This window comes from Myotis myotis, unplaced genomic scaffold (genome assembly GCF_014108235.1).
Source record: "Myotis myotis isolate mMyoMyo1 unplaced genomic scaffold, mMyoMyo1.p scaffold_m19_p_14, whole genome shotgun sequence".
NCBI classification, from domain to species: Eukaryota; Metazoa; Chordata; class Mammalia; order Chiroptera; family Vespertilionidae; genus Myotis; species Myotis myotis.
Genome location: NW_023416318.1, coordinates 40,462,198 through 40,482,277, shown reverse-complemented (window position 1 = coordinate 40,482,277; position 20,080 = coordinate 40,462,198). Strand labels below are relative to the sequence as shown.

General features: G+C 42.2%; 2 protein-coding genes across 8 annotated transcripts in view; both read right to left on the bottom strand.

Moving 5' to 3' along the window:
• MEMO1 (mediator of cell motility 1) overlaps positions 1-8,160 on the bottom strand; it is a 95,507-nt gene extending 87,347 nt beyond the window's left edge. For 3 of the 7 annotated variants that reach the window (XM_036334951.1, XM_036334949.1, XM_036334948.1), the window contains exons 1-2: positions 8,047-8,160; positions 3,375-3,424 (exon numbers count right to left, since the gene is read on the bottom strand). Coding sequence is in view for 1 of the 7 variants with exons in the window: in XM_036334947.1 (XP_036190840.1) it covers positions 1,421-1,481 (61 nt within the window). In the remaining 6 variants the exon portion in view is untranslated. Of the gene's footprint in view, positions 1-1,420; positions 1,866-3,374; positions 3,425-8,046 lie in introns of those variants that run through there. The other 4 variants (XR_004971892.1, XM_036334947.1, XM_036334950.1 and 1 more) reach the window with 3 other exon arrangements.
• DPY30 (dpy-30 histone methyltransferase complex regulatory subunit) lies at positions 3,843-14,140 on the bottom strand. The gene is made up of 5 exons (XM_036334954.1): positions 14,072-14,140; positions 13,764-13,836; positions 13,633-13,680; positions 8,047-8,189; positions 3,843-4,185 (listed from the first exon to the last, which is right to left on the bottom strand). Exons 2-5 carry the CDS (start codon positions 13,797-13,799, stop codon positions 4,113-4,115), a joined length of 300 nt encoding a protein of 99 aa, XP_036190847.1. The 5' UTR covers positions 13,800-13,836; positions 14,072-14,140; the 3' UTR covers positions 3,843-4,112.
• Positions 14,141-20,080: the final 5,940 nt, after the last annotated feature.

Below are 20,080 nucleotides of genomic sequence, written 5' to 3'. Positions count from 1 at the left end.
ATGAAGTACTCGAGGACCAAGAAGGAGAGCCACTGTAACCATTAAATGTAATTTAGTTAAAACTGTAGCTAAGAGTTAGGCTTGCAAATCCAATCATAAAATTCTTTTGTGTCTTCTTAACACAGCAAATCTCCAGTGAGTCAGTTTAGTGTGTGTATTTAATGAGCTGGTTTAGCAACCTCAGAGGAATGAATTTTCTTCCAAATCTTTGTTTTCTCACAAACTCTGTCACTATCCAACCCACCGTTGCAAAGGGAGACATGATCCGATTCAATGTTAGGTCTATCTCGGAGGGAAGGGGGGGAACAACCAAAGACCTTGGATACATATATGCATAACCCATGGACGCCGACCGTAGGTGGGGTGGTGGGGGCCTGGGGCGGGTGGGGGGGGGAGGCAAAAAAGGGGACATATATAATACTTCCAACAATAAAGTTTTTTTAAAAAGTTAGACCTAGTTATTGATAAGCCACTACCAAATGGCTAAAATCTATTAGAAATCACAGTAGAACTTTGTTAACTTACCAGAAATGTGAAGCCTAAAAGTAATCCCAGAAAGCAATCATCCCAAGAAGAGCTTTATTAAAGGGAAAGTCCCTACACTTTTTTAAAGAGCTGGAAAGTGTTTTAGACAATGCGGCCATCAGACTGAATTCGCTCAAACCTCATCTAATTCGCTCGGCAGCGCCGGCACCTGCTCGCTGGGAGCGACTGGAGACCGGGAGGCCCTCTCCAGCGGCCCTTCCTGGGTGACAGGAACAATGCGAACTGACAAAGGACGGGAGGCCCCCGCGCCGCGATGCTGCCCCCCATCAGAGGGTACCAGCCCCAGCAAAGCACTCCTCGCCCGAGCTCACGCGAGGCCGCCTCTCCGGTTTGGCGACGTGGGAAAGTGCACCCTGCGCTCCGTTCCGGACGGCGGAGCACCCGGCGCGGAGGGGAGGCTGCCCCTGAGCGGCCGCGGCAGGGACACTTCCTCTCCGCGCCGGCGAGCGGACCGGTGCGCACGGAGGCTCCCGGGTCTGGAGCGCCGGCGGGGAGGCCGGAGGGTCGCCGGCTCCGGGCGCAGGAAGCGGGGCTGGGGCGCCGGCACACCGTGCTCCCGGGAGCCGAGGGGAGACGGGAAGCTCGGGTCCGGGAGCACGTTCCTTCCTCGAGCCCGGTCCCGAGGGGCGGCGCGGGCGGCCGGGGCAACTCTCCCTCTCGCCAAACTCCGGGGTGAGCGCGAGGGCGGCCAGCCGGGCTCCCGGCGGGGTGGCGCCCGGTGGGGGAGGCGGCGAGGCCGGCCCGGTCCGCTCCCTGCCCACGCGGTCCGCGCCGAGGCCGTCCGCGCCGGTCCCTCCCGCCGCGCGGGGCAGGGCCGCCGACCTCGGCCGCGGGCGCGGGGCCAGGCGGCGGCGGCGGGCGGCCGGGGCCCTACCTGAGGCTGTGTACCAGCTCCCGGCGTGGCTGGCTTCCCGGCAGACCACTCGGTTGGACATCTTGGTGCCTGTGCCGCCTATGGTGCACGAGGATGAATGAGGAGGCGGCGGCGGCGGCGGGAGCGGCTCCGCGAGGGGACGAGACGCCGCGGGCCCAGCCCAGGAGGAGGCGGCGGCGGGGAGGGGATCGGCCCGGCCCAGGAGGAGGAGGAAGAGGAGGCGGCGGCGGCCCGGGAGGAGGAGATGGCAGCCGGGGCGGTGGCAGCCACAATCAGCACGAACTCCGGCGACCGCCGGAAGATGGGGCCCGAGGCGGCCTCACCGACGCCCGGAGAGCCCTGGGCCGGCCCCGGAGTCGCCGCTGCTGCCCGGCCGGGGCTGGTCCTCGCCGCGCCGCCCCCGCGGCCCCCTCACCTCCCGGTTGGCCTCCCGGAGCCACCGCGGTGACCCCACCCCCGTGACTCCGCACCGCCCCCACCCCCCACCCCCGCGGGACTCCCAGCACCCACCCCCACCCCCACCCGGGCCGGGCCCTCCCGCCCCGCCGGCCGCCGGCCCCGCCCCGCCCCTCCTCCGGCCGCGCGGCGAGGTTAAAGGCGGAAACCGGCCAGGCCAGACGGCATCTGGGGTCAGGCGGCCCCGCGAGGAGGCCGCGGAGGCTGCGGCTCCGCGCACACAAAGCCCAGGCCGGGCCTGGACCGGGCGGGCGGACCGCAGGAGAGCCAGCGCTTCCTTACTCGCTGCTCTAACGGGTGCTGCCCACTGAGCATGCCCAGCTCCGCGGCCAGGCCCGCCGGGGACTCGCAACGTGCGCGCTCCGCTCTCCGGGGTTTCGAGGCAGCAGCGGCGGGGAGGGGCGGGCTCCGGGAGCGGACGCAGCCGCAGGGCAAACCCCCACCCCACCCCCGCCAATTCCTTAAAAGAGCGCCACCGGGGGTAGCCAGATGGTGCTTTCCACCTGCGAAGTCCAGCTCGCACCTCCCTCCCCGCATCAAACACAGGAATCCTCAGGAATTCGCACCCCCGAGGTTTACTACTAGAGCCGCAAGTCTAGCCACGCTGGGACGTTCATTTGTACAGGTACACGGGAGGATGCCTGAGGTCCTGCAAACGCTGGTTTTTGCTTCACAGGGCCACCCTTACCAGCCAGTCTTGGCTTTGACACTGTAAACATGTCTTGTTTCATGTTATATTTATGTAGGTACGTGTCTTAACTCCCTAACTAGCTAAAGTGTGGTATAGTTATCCTCATCTATAAAATGGGGATAATATTCGGCTGTCCCCAGGATTGAGTTAATAAACATAGAGCATGGCATAGTAGGCAAACAGCAAACATTATTTCCAACCCTCCAGACTTTTATCAACCCCAGTATTTCATGTCAGGGTCAAGTGCAAAGAATTCCTTTAAAATTATGGAAGAATCACGATCACGGCAAAGTAAGGTATCTTGGACTTCCCAGTAAGTGTTGTAATGAAGTAAACCATTCCAAAATTGGTAAGACAGAAAGTTGATTATCTTCAATGAAAAATTTGTGGTGAAAAACCGTAACATTGTTACATCAGAATGTCACAGTGACCAGATCTTTGGTATAGTTCAAAGCAGACAACGGGCTGACACATAAAATTTTTGAAGCCCTGGCGGTGTGGCTCAGTTGGTTGGGTGTCATCCCAGTTCAATTCCTGGGCAGCGCACATGCCTGGATTTCTGGCTCAATCCCCCAGTTGGGCATGTGCAGGAGAAGGCCTATTGATGTTCTACTCTCACATAGATTTTTCTCTCTTTCCCTCTCCCTTCCTCTCATACAGGTCAAAGTGAGCAGGCCCCCTACCCAAAAAAAGGACTGGCTGGTTTCTTATTGTAAAAAGAAGCAATGAAGTAGAACAAATACTTCTCACTCAGCTATAAGCAACATATTGGTAAAAGTGGGTTTCAATGCCCATTCAAGCACTTACCAGTGTGGTCTTCAGCAAGTCACTTATCCTCTCCAAATCTGTTTCCTCATCTGCAAAACGGGAATAACAATATCTACTTTGCAGAGCTGCTATATTAGAAATAATTTAAGTAAAATAGCACTGCAACTGACACGTAGAATTGCAATGATAGCTATTATTACCATAAAGGTTGATAGCAAGGGAGGATATTATACACCCTCTGCAGTACTTATACCAGTAACCCAACTTTATTGTGCATTAGAATCATCTATTATAGTTGTTGAAAACTGTAGATACCCAGATTCCACCCTCCATGAGGTACAGGGAAAATGCAGAAAAAAACTGAGTTTTTTAATATTATATTAGATTCTGATGTATTTTCATGCTGGTGTAAAAAACTGCAGCGTTCTACGATAAAAAAAAATGTCATAAAAGTTATGGAACCACGTAAATTATTTAGCATATAGAACAAAAACTACTTTACAGTAATGACATTTAACAGTTTATTTTGAAGGTCATTTTAAAAACAAAGTTAAAGACAATCTGAGAAAAAATTGCACATAATACACTCTTTAAATATAAGTATGGTGATTAAATCAAAATAAGGGAAATATGTTTTCTTCTGCAACTCCAAGAACAAGTTGTTGTCCTGAAGGTTCTTATACTTCCAAAAAGGGGTGGGGGGAAATCATGGCAATTAAAGCTGCCTCTTAATCATGTAAATCTATAGTAGAAAGCAAATTTTTCTGTTCTTCCCAATCAGTTTCGATCTTCAAACTGTGCCTTGTTTTTTAAAAGATATGATGCTAGAAATTCAATGGGATTTGGTGGTCTGTAAAGGAAAAGAAATCCAAAATTTAGAAATTTGTATTCTAGATGTGTTCATTGAAATAAATTGTTCCATAATAAAAATACATCTTTTAAATTTTAGCTTTCTTTTTACACTCAAAGGCCATTTGTAGTAAATACAGGATGTCCCCAAAAAATGTATACATACTTTTTTGATAGCTCAATTGATGTTTCTTCCTGTTCTGGTTTAACCCATCGGAATTAATAATTATTCAAAGTGTGTATACATTTTGGGGGGACATCCTGTATAGTAAATGAGACAGGGAAGCAGATTAGTCAACAATGTAGTTTAAAGAAATTGAAATTTTTGTACAGCTGAAATCTACTTATGAACTCAATTCTAAAACACAAGTTTGGAAAATGTACTCGCAATGGGATGATAACTATCCCAGGGGAATAATGACTTGAGGGGACACAAGGGAGACTGCTGGAGTGCCAGCAGTGTTCCCTTTCTTGATCTGAATGCAGGTTACATAATTATGCTTAGTGTCAGAAAATTCAGCAAGCAGTACACTTATGATATTCTTAATTTTCTGTATGAATATTAACCTTCAATAAGAATACAAAAACTACATAGGAAAATGGCTGTAGCATCACCAAGACAGGTAGATGCACTCTCTAAGTGATTAATCAAAGGAAGTAGTATTCATTTGAACAAGTTTTGTTTCTTTTTAAAAAGCAATTTCTATTTTTCTTAAAATAATTTAAATCAATAATAGTTCTAATACTGCCACCATACAACACACCTGATAAGTTAAACATATTTTAAAGTTAATGGGTATTATTTCACATTTATCACTTTTATATAAATAATTCTTGCTGAGAAAACAAGTCCAAAGATGAAAATGGGGTAAACACCTATTTAAACCCTACTAGCAAAAGGCATACTGAGAATATTTAATAATGATCTCAAAATATTCCCTTAGCACTTTAAACTATCTTTTAACTAGCTAGACATAGACAACATTTTTCAAGATTAATTTGATAAATCAATTTGCCAGACTTCTTACTTAAAAATTGTATTTACTAATAGCATATTACTTAGGACTGCTTCAAATTTTTTCTTCTAGCTTATAAATATTTAGAATTTCTAATTATTCTTTAGAGAAAGAAAAAAATAAAAGATGTCCATACTTCAACTGTCAGTAGAGAGCCAGAAATAAATCACATATGCCCTAGCCAGTTTGGCTCAGTGGATAGAGCGTCAGCCTGTGGACTGAAGGGTCCCAGGCTCAAATCCGGTCAAGGGCACATGCCTGGGTTGCAGGCTCAATCCCAAGTGGGGGGCATGCAGGAGGCAGCCGATCAATGATTCTCTCTCATCACTGATGTTTCTATCTCTCTCTCTCCCTCTCCCTTTCTCTCTGAAATCAATAAAAATATTAAGATGTTTTAAAAAATAAAAAATCACATTTTATAAATGTAACAATCTAAAGCAAATATTTAATGTTTACTATATAATTTATATAAACATGCCCGGCTGGAGTGGCTCAGTGGTTGAGCGTCAACCCATGAACCAGGAGATCACTGTTCAATTCCCAGTCAGGGTACATGCCCGGATTGCAGGGGTGTGCAGGAGGCAGCTGATCAATGAGTCTCTCATCTTTTTTTTTCTTCTTCAATATATTGTTATTGATTTCAGAGAGGAAGGGGGGGAGGGAGAGAGGGAGAGAGAGAGAGAGAAACATCAATGATGAGCTCTCTTGATAAGAAAACATCAAGTTCCTTATCAGATTATATCAGTTTGGCCTTAACTGGTTTGGCTCAGTGGATAGAGCGGCGGCCTGCGGACTGATGGGTCCCAGGTTCGATTCTAGTTAAGGGCATGTATCTTGGTTGCAGGCACATCCCCAGTAGAGGTGTGCAGGAGGCAGCTGATAGATGTTTCTCTCTCACCGATGTTTCTAACTCTCTATCCCTCTCCCTTCCTCTCTGTAAAAAATCAATAAAATATATTTTTAAGAAAATTATATCAGTTTGCCAGTATTCATTTTGGTTGTTGTTAATAGTCACCCAAGGATATTTTTTCAATTGATTTTTAGAGAGTGTGGAAGGGGAGGGAGAGAGACAGAGAAAGAGAAACATCGATGTGAGACCAGCTAGGGCTAGTATTCATTATTATTCTTTGAGTAAAACATAGTCTGCACCAAATAAATGATGACTAATGTAACTTAAAAAAAATATATTTTTTATGGGATTTGCTTACATAAAAATAATTTAGGTAGAATTACTGGGGTAAAACCTGTACCAAAAAAAAAAGAAAAATTATAATCTTGTTAATAAAGAAGTTAAAACAATTTGGCAACCCCTGGCCAGGTAGCTCAGCTGGTTAGATATCGTCATGATACACCAAGGTTGCTGGTTTGATCCCCAGTCAGGGTACATACAAGAAGCAACCAATGAGCCCTAACCGGTTTGGCTCAGTGGATACAGCGTCGGCCTGCGGACTGAAAGGTCCCAGGTTCGATTCCGGCCAAGGGCATGTACCTTGGTTGCAGGCACATCCCCAGTAGGAGGTGTACAGGAGGCAGCTGATCGATGTTTCTCTCTCATCAATATTTCTAACTCTCTATCCCTCTCCTTTCCTCTCTGAAAAATCAATAAAATATATTTTTAAAAAAAGCAACCAATGAATACATAAGTGGAACAACAAATCAATTTCTTTCTTTCTTTCTCTCTCTCTCTCTCTCTCTCTTCTCTCACTTCCTCTCTCTCTAAAATCAATTTTTAAAAATTGGCAAAAAATGTTTGTAACACTCATGCTGTTGAGGCTATGATAACAGTGAAACAATTTTAATAAACTTTTGGTCATAGCCAGTTTTGCTCAGTGGGTAGAGCATCAGCCCACGGACTAAAGGATCCCATGTTCGATTCCAGTCAAGGGCACATAACTCAGTTGCTAGCTCAATCCCTGCCCTGGTTGGGGCAGATGTGGGAGGCAACCAATTGATGTGTCTATCTCACATAGATGTTTCTCTCTCTCTGTCTCTTCCCCTTCCTCCCACTCTAAAAAAAGAAAAAAAAAATCAACAGAAAAATATCCTCAGGTAAGGATTAACGCCCCCCCCCCACCACCACCACCAAAAAAATACATTTTTGGTCATAAATATGATACTAAGTATCAAACACCATAAAAAAAATTGTATCCTTTGAACTAGCAAACCAATTCGTGGAAATTTAGCATGTGAAAGTAATTACATAAAAACAAAAGAGGCACCAAACCCCTTTGGCTCAGTGAATAGAGCGTTGGCCTGCAGACTGAAAGGTCCCAGGTTCAATTCCGGTCAAGGGCATATTCCTTGGTTACGGGCACATCCCCAGTAGGAGATGTGCAGGAGGCGGCTGGTGAATGTTTCTCTCTCATCAATGTTTCTAACTCTCTATCCCTCTCCCTTTCTCTCTGTAAAATAATCAATAAAATATATTTAAAAAGAAAGAAAAAGAGGCATAAAAACAGATAAACTGCCTGGTGATCTATAATAACGGAAATTGAACTTACATTTTCAACAATGAGAAAATGGTTAAGTTAACTGTAGTACTAGAACAACTTAAATTATAAGTTCATGAAGTCTATGCATAGATATGAAAAAAACTGTTATAATATTAAGTAAAAAGGAGATATAAAACTGCATGTATACCATAATTACAAGTCTTTATAAATATGCATATGATCAAAGACTTGTAGAAAAAACTTAGTGTCTGAACTGAAATTATGGCTGACTTTTAAAATGTTTTTAATATGCATAAGTTCTTTTTATAGGAAAAAAATTATACATAACTAGTGATACTTCAATTAGAAAAGTCATTCTCTTGATAACTCCTTCTGCTGACACTATTATCTTACCTTTCCTTTGCAAGCACAGCAAGTCCCTGTAATAAGATAGGCACAACTGTCTGATCCAGGTAGGCACGAGTTGGCAAAGACTGTAGATCCACTTTCTGTTTTGATGACTTTTCTGCATTAATCTTCTCATTTTCTACTATCCTCTAGTGAATCCAAAAAATATGCATAATATTACAAATACTCAGATTATTGTGAGTACTAAACAAAAAATAATAGAAACATGATGCTAATAGAAAAGACAAGTCATTGGACTAAAAACTGGTATTGAACTGCAAATCTCTTTGCCAAAATAAAATCAGACCCATCTCTAAATTTCATTCCAGTTTCTTCTGAGAGCACCATAATATCTCTTTCTTTTAATGTCATATCTCCAGATCCACCTCTTTGTCACTTTCCTCTGCCTTTTTAGAAGTAAATACAAGTCCTCCTTTTTTCATGAGGCTACCTTCGTACAGTGTGCTTCAAAAAATCTGGACATGAAACTAAGTAGCACTGAATCACAGTGAGAAAGCTAGTCCTATTTCAACTCTTTCATCACAGATAATATCAAGGACAAAGTTTCAGTTTGGTGCTAATATGTCTTTAACACTTCTGTAACACTTGCTTAACTCTGTTCACAGAGAGAGTAGGCTTTAGGCTCAGAGCCTTCTACTGGCAACAAAATGCAGCTAAAATTTATTACCACTATCCAATGAGAATACTTTTCCATTTATGTTTTTTTTTAAGGTATCTATGATTTTTTTAAAGTGAATAAAGAAAAAAATAGTAAGTAAAAAATAACAATTAAAAAAACCAGGGAAAAAGAATAATATGGAAAAGATGATTGTGATATTCAAATGTTTAGGAAACAATGATTTAGACTTTCTACTCCTAAGAACCCCCAAATCTGGGGCCTTTCACATAGATTCATCTGACATCCAGAGCATCAAAAACTACTTTAGAGTCCTAGCTGTTTTGGCTCAGTGGATAGCATCGGCCTGCAGACAGAAGGGTCTCGGGTTCCATTCCCGTCAAGGGCACGCACATGCCTGAGTTGCAGGCTCCATTCCCAGTAGGGGGCGTGCAGGAGGCAGCCAATCAATGATTCTCTCTTATCACTAATGTTTCTCTCTCCCTTCTCCTCTGAAATCAATAAAAATATTTTTTTTTTTAAAAAACTACTTTAGTGAAAAATTTTCCCTCCTTTTGAAAAATTACCGTTTTAGAAATTCACAAATAAATGGCTATCTAAAATACAAGACATTATTAAGAGCACTTCCATTTAAATGAACTTTTGCTCCAAACTTACTCAAAGTGAATATAAATGAATCAACCACAAAAAAACACTTTTCTATATTTAATATATTTAGGTTTAATTTTATTTCGTAAAGAGTGAGAAAAAACTTTAATCGCATATCTACATAATATATACCACTGTTTCCAAAGATAGTTCCCACAAATTTGTAAGGCAGCTAGCTATTCTAATTTTGCTTATGATTTTTCAATGTAATTTTAGGACTTAATAAGAAATTTTCCTATACCTAGTAAAAGAGCTATTTATTTGCCCATAGATTACTTAGTGCCCATCAGTAAATTTCAACAGATAATACCTATATACGACAAAAATTAGTCAGTTACATGACATCCCAATGCCTTCAATAAGAAACAGCAATGCCTAACCAATTCCTATAAATACTATAATAAACTCCTTAACCAAGTCCTCTCATTTAAATCAATCAAATATTTACTGAATTTTCACTATGTGCCAAATTTCTATGCTTAACTTTAGTTAAGATAAAATCCTGAGCTGATCTAAAAAAAAAACTACCTCCAAACTACTATAAAACATAAATAATAAACTGTTAACAATTTAGAATAGTGATCGAAAAAAAGGAAAAAAATAAGGTGAGCCTATGATTGCCCCAACTTACTGTTTCCTGCCTGGAGAACTTGTAAGATGCAATACAGGAAATCAAAGGGAATCAAAGCAGAACCCACAGTCTCCCTGGGTTGAGAAGAGTTGAAAATTCAAGGAGACAAAGCCGTCTAGAATTCACATGGGAAGGAGAAAGTTGCACAGGAAAACACCTAAAGGTGAGTACCTATCAGAGCATGGGTGTGAGGAAACTACTGGAGGCCAAGGGAAAAAACGCGTGGAAGGAGCACTCACACAAGCCAGGAATACTCCATGTTTCTGTGACCTAGACTGGCAAAACCTCTTAACAGATGAAGCACTGGGTAGAATATGAAAGAAGAGGAAATGAAGCCTAAACTAAAGGCTGGTCTGGTGTTACTTAGGAAAGAGCAAACCTCAAAAAGATCAAATTGTTTCCAAGTAACCATGTCCTAGGAAAAAGCTCAAGAATGTTTGAAGGAATAAAAAGATAACCGATACCAATAAAGTAAAATTCATAACACTCAGCTTCCAATAAAAATTTGCCAGGTGGGCTCAAACTATGGAACCAGGAGGTGACAGTTAGATTCCTGGTACCAGTCAGGGCACATGCCCTGGTTGCAGGCTCAATCCCTGGTCCGGGGACATGCAGGAGGCAGCCAATCCATGTTTTTCTTTCTCTCTCTCTCTCTCTCTCTCTCTCTCTCTCTCTCTCTCCCCCCCTTCCTCTCTCTCTAAAATCAATAAATATATCCTCAGATGAGGATTAATAAAAAGAAATTGTAAGGCAGCAAAGCAGAAAAATATTACCCATAATGAGGAGAAAAATCAACTCACAGACTCAGAAATGATACAAATGATAAAATAAGCAATGCCATTAAACAAGTTATAAGATATCGCTTCCATGTGTTCAAGAATATAGAGGAAAGCACAAGTTAAACAAAATACTTGAAAATAATTTGAATAATAGCTGGAATTGTTTTAAAATTTCATGAAAACTCTAAATACACAGATCCAAAAAACTCAGTAAATCCTAAGCACAAGAAACAAAAAATTTAAAAAAAAAGAAACAAAATTTTTTTGAAAGTACACCAAGAAACAACATAATCAAATTATTTAAAACCTGTTAATAAAATTTTAAAAGCCCCAAGAAAAAAGGCATTAAGTATGAAGGAGCAAAAATAGGAATGATAGCAGACTTCTTGTCAGAAGCAATATCAGCTAGAAGACAGTGGAATAAATCTACTCCCAGCAAAGATATCTAAAAAAATGAAGTCAAAATAAATGACATTTTCACACATTCAGAAACTTAAAGAATTCCTTACCAGCAAACCTGAACTATAAGAAATGTTAAAGGAAACACTTCAGATGGAAGGAAAATGATAACAGACAGAAGTCTGGATCTACACAAAAGAATGAAGAGCTGTCCAAATGGTGTGGTTCGGAGGTTGAGCTTCAATCTATGAACCAGGAGGTCACAGTTCCATCCCGGTTGGATTGGGAGGATGTCTGGGGCGGGGGGCGGGGGGAGATCCATGGTTCTCTCTCATCATTGATGTTTCTATGTCTCTCTCCCTCTCCTGAAATCTGAAATCAATACAAATTATATATATATATATATATAATTTTTTTAATGAAGAGCCCAGAAATGGTAAATGTGCAGGTAAACGTGAAATACTGCTTTTTCTTACTGTTTAAATCTCTCTAAAGATCACTGAATTTTTAAAGAAAAAATAAAAATAATGAAGTGTAGAAGTTATAACATATGTAGAAGTAAAATATATGATAGTAATAGTACAAAGTCCAGGAGAGAGTAAATGAATGAAAGACTGCTGTTGTAAAATTCTTATACTATAAATGAAAATATATACTACCACTTGAAGGTTAACTGTGGTAAGTTAAATTTGCATACTATAAACCCTAAAGCCAACACCTAAAAATAATTTTAACAAACCAATAAAAAGAAAACCATAAGAGAAAAAGCGGCAACAGCAGCTGTAGAATTGTGGTTTCCAGACTTTCATATATTGCAAACAAAGAAATAAACTAATACAATAAATGAAGAAACTAACATAGGGTTAATTCTATTTTGCCAAGTAAAAAAATTACAAACATAATTATTTTACCATCACCATTAGTTCAAAAAAAGAACAAGCAGTTTAAAATTATAGAAGCAGGAAGACCAATCGCCACTTTTTTTTCTCACTTTACCATGGAAACTAGACTGAGGGTTTGGGAAAAAGCATGTTGTTATCACTGCTCTACAGCAACATGGCTCCAGCATCATAAACAAGCACCATCAAGAAAAGCCCACTGATGCCTTAAAAAGGTCTCTTAAATAGCTAGAAAACAAAGTGGTGTAAAGAGTCTTCACCTGATTCAGCAGAAGTTCAACTAAAAACCCATTAGAAAGAAAAGATTCTCTATCCGTATTGATATCAAAGCAATAAAAATGCCTAGCAATTTTATAGGCACAGAGTAGTCATTCCACATGCCAGCAAACTCTAGGAGTTTGGTCAAGATCAGCAACACAATTTATTTTATTTATTTTTTTATATTTTTTTTATTGATTTTTTTACAGAGAGGAAGGGAGAGGGACAGAGAGTCAGAAACATCGATGAGAGAGAAACATCGATCAGCCGCATCCTGCATACCCCCCACTGGGGACGAACCCGAAACCAAGGCACATGCCCCCGACCAGAATCGAACCCGGGACCCCTGAGTCCGCAGGCCCACGCTCCATCCACTGAGCCAAACTGGCTAGGGCAGCAACACAATTTAATTGTACTTTTAAAATGTCAACATGCCTAGGTTTAACGCACAGCTCTCCACTTACCTCTTGGTAACCTTTAACAAGTTACTCAACTTGTGGGTCTTATAGGACTGAGGATATATGCCAATTATTTAGGTTGTGCCTGGCCCAGAGTAAAAGGGCTCAAGAAATATTAGCAGCTGTTACAATTATTATTCTCCTCAGAAATGCTTCTGCCCTCATTTATCCAAACTTAATCACCAGTAATGTCTTTCCTTTCGTAGTAAAACGGACACATCTCCTACAGGAAAGGAAGCCTCTGTTTTCCTGACCAATTCCACCCAGCTCTTGGTAATTCATTTGTTCCAGCACTTACTTATTCATTTACAAAGTAACTTCTACTTTTAGACAACAACCTCTTAGGACTTATATAGAAAACTCTATAAAAGTTACCTTCTTTTTCATGTGTGTTTTTTTTTCACATGTACTCTCTGAATTCAGACTTAACCATGCAAGGCAAAAACAGTATCTACTGTGTGTATTATAGTTTCCAATGGCACCTGCCTACTGAGCTCTGCAAAGAAATCAACATGTGTTAAATGCTGACGACACCAACACAATCCTGCTATAAAGACAATGGGTTTCTTAATTTTAATGCGCCGCTTTTCCAAAGCAATATCCCAATAAATAGCCAAACGATTCTAAGTCTCCACTAGCAATGTATGCATGTTTCTTCACAAGTTCAACCTCTAGGCTAAACATTAATTTGTACGTCTGTATACCACGAAGTGTTAGGACTGCTAATAAAACAAGCTACCCACAATGTGACAGTATTTGCTTCGTGATGATCAAGTTTCCCTTGTGCAAAGCAACCTAGTAAAAACAGATCCCGAGGTGTTTGGGGTTTTTTTCCCAGCTCTTAAGAGACGTACAGAAACGGCATAGGAACTGGGCGAGTTACCTCGACGTTATCTGTGAGACCGTACTCGGAGTGAGGATTTTCTGCAACCTAGAAAACAAAACACAGGTCAGAGACCTCGGCCACCCTTTCTCGCTGCACACCGCCACCATGAACCCAGGGCCTCCGGGTACCTGCGTCTGTCCCTCCAGCATCTGCTCTGGCTCCATGGCGGACCCTGCGAGTCACAGTCCCCGGATTCCAGACCTGGAAAACAAGAGCAAGCACGAGTTACCCAGGAGATCGCAACGCGGAGACGCCAGGATGGAGTCCAGGCAAGCCCCCGACCCCGCCCCTCACCCCCACCTGGGCGCGGGATCACCCCGAGCGGGAGCGGAGCAGGGTGAGGCAGTCCACGACCGGGCGCCCGCATCAGGTCCGGAAGCTCCATGATCCCCAGATCCTACAAGGAGTGGAGAAAGGGGGAAAGGGAGCCGATTACCCGCGCCCGAGCCGTCCGTCCCTAAGAGCTGCAGCGCGCCGCCAACTCCCCGCACAAACCGTTTCGGCCGTAAGTGACGGTTGTCGCACGACTAACGCGCTTGCGCAGAACTCCCCAGCGGGCCTGGGGCCAGGAAGCTGCCTTACCGCGCCCGGGTCTACCTTGCGCTCCGAGTGTCCCGGGCAAGGTCTGGCCTCCGGGGCGCAGCCTGCCGGGCCGCCCCACCTGCAGACCCACCCACCAGCCCCGCGGGCAGGGGCTCGGCCTGGCCAGCCCTCGGTGCTGCCAGAAAGCTTCTGCCGGAGCTTTTCCTCGCGGAACCGAAACCACTTGCTGGGTAGTTCCTAGGAAATCTCAGACCCAAGCTCAACAGTCTGCGAAAGAATGTCAGCGTTTTTTTTACTCTAAAGCAGTGGTTCTCAACCTGTGGGTCGCGACCCCTTTGGGGGTCCAACGACCCTTTCACAGGGGTCGCCTAAGACCATCGGAAAACACATATATAATTACATATTGTTTTGTGATTAATCACTATGCTTTAATTATGTTCAATTTGTAACAATGAAATTGGGGGTCACCACAACATGAGGAACTGTATTAAAGGGTCGTGGCATTAGGAAGGTTTGAGAACCACTGCGAGTCTAAAGCCAAACGAAGCAGCAGTGTAGTAAGCTTTTATTCGAGTCCTTAAATCTATGAATATGCCGTGTTAATGCTACCTTACGTTTGTATCAAGATTAGCAATATGCGCCGAACTGGTTTGGCTCAGTGGATAGAGCGTCGGCCTGCAGACTCAAGGGTCCCAGGTTCGATTCCGGTCAAGGGCATGTACATTGGTTGCGGGCACATCCCCGGTAGGGGGTGTGCAGGAGGCAGCTGATCGATCTCTCTCGTCGATGTTTCTGACTTTCTATCCCTCTCCCTTCTTCTCTGTAAAAAATCAATAAAATATATAAAAAAAAAATAAAAAAATAAAAAAAAAAAGATTAGCAATATGCAACTTTCAATATGTACTGTCTAGAGAACAGTATATTAAAAGAATGACATAATTTAACTCTTCTTTTGACTTGTATCAAACTGCTCTGGACTCTTATCTGCTTCTATTATGTACTTCTGTTATGGTATTTACCTCACTCTGCCTTATATTTTCTTTACAGTTAAACACAATTAGATTGTGAGCTCTTCAGAGGCAAAGATCTTATTCATCTTTGTCTTCCTTTGTTATAGTTGATAAATACACTTTCAAAAGGAGTGAATATAAACAGAAAGCAAGCACTGGTACCAAAGTTCTATTCTTTAAGACTTCCAGTCTTTCTTGGGGTCTTAAGAAGATAGAAATTAGAAATTCTAGAACTAGAATTCTAGGATCTTTCTAGAATCATAACGAAAATCTACTGCTCAACCTCCTTTTTACATACTTGGTGCAAATTCCATTTATAAAACATTAACCTATTAGACAGGCAATACCTATTTAGGAAGAATACAATATGTGTGGTAGAGAAACACCTGATTTAGGAATATTAAAACATGGTTCCTTCACATGTTTGCCATGTGAAATTAAGCAAATAGTTTAGCTCTTCTGAACTCATATTTGAATAATAAACAGTTCCCTACACTGATATAAACTTTCCCTAAATGATGAGTGGCTGACTGTGCCTAAACTGTTTCTGCAAACAATATGATTTATGCCAAGCACCTGAATATTCCTTCTAGGAGTCTGGAATTTGGGTAAGTCTTAGGCAGAGGTTGCCTACATGATCAACCGCAACAAAAACCCAGGCACTGAGTTTCTGATGAGTGCCCCTGGTTGACAACATTTCACATGTGTTGTCAGAACTTATTGCTGGAGGAATTAATTGTGTCCTGTGTGAGTCCAGTGAGAGAAGACTCAGAAACTGGTGCTTTATTTCCCCCAGATTTTGCCCCGTGTGTTTTTCCCTTGGCTGATTTCGCTTTATATCTTTTTGCTGTAATAAATCAAGTTGTGAGTATGACTATATTCTGAATCCTGTAAGTCCTCCTAGCAAATCAAACCTGGAGGTGATCTTGGGGATCTTAAACTCTTAGGGAGTTTAAGATATATAAAAATTACAGTGCCTACCCTCATACATTTGTATTCTTGTTCAACAAAGATCAGACATATAAGTGATACGTATAAATGACAATAGTAAATAATGATTTATTAAAGGTTAAGATGGTGTGGCTCCTATGAACCAGGAGGTCGAGGTTCAATTCCTGGCCAGGGCATGTGCCCTGGTTGTGGGCTTGATCCCAAGTGTGGGATGTGCAGAAGGTACCCAGTCAATTATGCTCTCCCATCATTGATGTTTCTATCTCTCCCTCTCTCTTCCTCTCTGAAGTCAATAAAAATATATTTAAAAGTGAAAAATAAATAATTTTTAAAAGGTTGAGAGGAATGCTGAAGCATAAATTCTGGAGGAGTCCAGATGAGATTGAGAAAAATGTAAGTAGGTATATCTAGAGTGATGTTGCACAAAGAATAAATATTTAAGCAAAGCTTCGAGGATCAGGGTGAACATAACATAGACTGACACAGTAATGAAGACAAATTAAGAAACTCAGGCTTTCTTACCAGAATACAGGAACTGAGCTTATCCAACAAGATGTGGAGGAGGATCTCAAGGACAAAGAAAACTTTCTGAAACTGCTGCAGCTGATAGAAACCATGCTTGAAAACAGACAACTCCTTTTATGTTTCCAATATTCACCCTGTGCTAACAATTCCCATTATCTGCTTTTCATGTGCACTAGAGTAATCATGCCCACCATAAATATAGAACTGTAAAATTATATTTTATATCCAAGTACTTTGTTTAGAGTGTACATCCTCTGATAATCTAGATTGCCATTTTAGGATATTCATTTATAATTCTGTATCAACTGACTCTGCTTATGCTTCCACAGAATCATCACTTTAAAAATCAAGTTGAACAGGTTAAGTAACAATTTCTACTCTTACACCTACTACTATTTCAAAACTATGAGCTCATTCATACTTTCACCAGTAACAAATCCTCTGTAACTAGAGAATTTCAAACTAGTGTCTGTTTTGTTGTTTGTTTTTAAATTTTGAGCCGTTATCAATCAATAGATTTCAAGCAGAAGGTTTAAAGGGTGCCTTAGAAGAGAAGAAGAGCTAAAATATCCAAAAAACTATTTGGTGGTAGTCACTTTGTAATTAGATTAATGGATTAAAGTGATAAAGTGACCGAATGTCCTGAATTAGTTAGCACAGTGCTCTGCTCCTCCTTTTTGTTCTGGTGAAACTGGCCCAGATTCCGCTCAAGATTAAGTGTTCTCCAAGTTCTCACCATCTGAAAACAGGGGGGCTGTCAAACTGTAGGTTAAATGGCTGAGAAGGTTAGGATCTTCAGTCCAGGCAGATTATAAGGCCAGGGTAAAATGCAGGCACTATTTTCCTTGAGACAAACTTAGGATCATGTTAATTAAGAAAATGTGTTTGACTGGGATGCAATTCCAAGTGGCAGAAAATGTGGACTGAAATTACTAAAAATAGAGATCCCAGTAGAGTCTGAATTCTGGAATGGCTTTGTAGTTGTAAGAGACAAAACCAAAATTTATTGAGCCCTCTTATGTTATGGGTATTATGCTGGAGGTTTTAGATGTATTCTTTCATTTTGTAATCTAATTTTATTCTACCCATTTCACAAAGGAGTTAACTAGTTAAAGAACCTGTTCCATTGATGTCTCTCTTTGAGCAACTAATAAGTGACAGGCCCAGAATACCAACCCTAGTCTTTCTGACTCTTTATTTTTTATTTATCTATTTAATTTACATATATTTTTATTGATTTCAGAGAGGAAGGAAGAGGGAGAGATAGAAACATCAATGATGAGAGAGAATCACTGATTGGCTGCCTCCTACACACCCCTACTGGGGATGGAGCCCACAACCTTGGCATGTGCCCCTGACCAGAATCGAACCCGAGACCTTTCAGTCCAGAAGCCAATGCTCTATCCACTGAGCCAAACCAGCTAAGCCCTGACTCTTTTTTTAAAAAATGTTTTTATTTAATGAACAACATAAACTGATGAACAAAAACAGAACCAGAGACAGAGAAGCATCGATCAGACCTTCAAACCTCAGAGGGAAGGTAGGGGAGGGTGGGGGTCGGGGGAGAGTTCAACCAAAGAACTTGTATGCATGCCGAAACCGGTTTGGCTCAGTGGATAGAGCGTTGGCCTGCGGACTGAGAGGTCCCGGGGTTCGATTCCGGTCAGGGGCATGTACCTGGGTTGCGGGCATATCCCCAGTGGGAGATGTGCAGGAGGCAGCTGATCGATGATTCTCTCTCATCGATGTTTCTGGCTCTCTATCTCTCTCCCTTCCTCTCTGTAAAAAATCAATAAAAATATATTAAAAAGAACTTGTATGCATGCATATGAGCCTAACCAATGGACACAGACACCAGGGGGGTGAGGGCACAAGTCGGGGGGTAGGGAGGTAATGAGGGGATAAGGACACATATGTAAAACCTTAATCAATAAAGAAAAAAAAGTTTTTATTGATATAAGAGAGAGGAAGGGAGGAGAAATAGAAGCATCAATGATGACAGAGAATCACTGATTGGCTGTCTCCTGCATGCCCCGCACTGGGGATCAAGCCTACAACCCAGGCATATTCCCTGACTGGGAATCAAACCATGACCTCCTGGTTCATGGGTCAATGGTCAACCATTGAGCCACACTGGCTGGGCAGTCTTTCTGACTCTAATACGTACTTTTACCATACCAAAAAAAAAAAAAAATGGCCAAGGTACAGAAAAGCAGTCAATATTAAGCACAACTAGCAGAGAGTTAGCAAATGGGAAGCCAGAGGCTGGAAACTCAACACCTGTATGACCAGGAATGAAAAATAACTCATCCTTCAGGGGCTAAAAATATATTTGTCATAATAAGATATAAACAGACTACATGAAATTGTTTTCTCTGGAAGCCTAGGTTTTTCTCTTAAGACCCTGAAGTAGTGTGTGTCATTAATATGTTATGTTGGGCAGTAACAGACTTTTAGAGCCTCAAATTCCTTCCTAATAAATTCAATAAAAAGGGAAAAAATAGGATAGTGTCTGCTGGAGATGATAAGGGAAGGATTAATCAAGATGATGAATACCAGTTTGAGTTTACATGATTGGCCAGAGAAGAGTGGGTCTCTTTTCCTCTCTGGCTACTTGAGGATCAGTCTTTACCGTGAATGACTATCCAGAGCAGGAAGTCCATGACCAGCAGACTACTTCAGCCGAAACCAATAGTCATTGATGTCCTTCACCCCGGAAGGCAATAGTACCCAAGACAGAAATTCCAGGAAAAACTAGCCAAAATGTGTAAGACTACACCAGGTCTCATCTTTGTGTTTGGATTCAGAACCCATGGTGGTGCCCAGCCGGCATGGCTCAGTGGCTGAGTGTTGATCTAAGAACGAGGTGGTCACAGTTTGATTCCCGTTCAGGGCACAGGCTCAATCCCCATTGTGGGGTGTGCAGAAGGCAGCCAGTCAATGGGACTCTCTCATCATTGATGTTTCTCTCTCTCCCTGTCCCTTCTTCTCTGAAATCAATAAAAATATATTGCGAGATAGAGAGAGGAACAGAAATAGAGAAACAGCCGAAACCGGTTTGGCTCAGTGGATAGAGCGTCGGCCTGCGGACTGAAAGGTCCTAGGTTCGATTCCGGTCAAGGGCATGTACCTGGGTTTCGGGCACATCCCCAGTAGGAGATGTGCAGGAGGCAGCTGATCGATGTTTCTCTCTCATCGATGTTTCTAACTCTCTATCTCTCTCCCTTCCTCTCTGTAAAATATCAATAAAATATATTTAAAAAAAAAAAAAGAAATAGAGAAACAGATTGAATAGTCTATTGGCTAGGTTACATCATCAAGTGACCAGTTTAGGAACCTGGCATCTCTGGGGCTCTCAGTGAGATAACTGAGAGACCTGCTCTTACTCAGTTCCTTCTGCCTTCTATGCTAGTGGG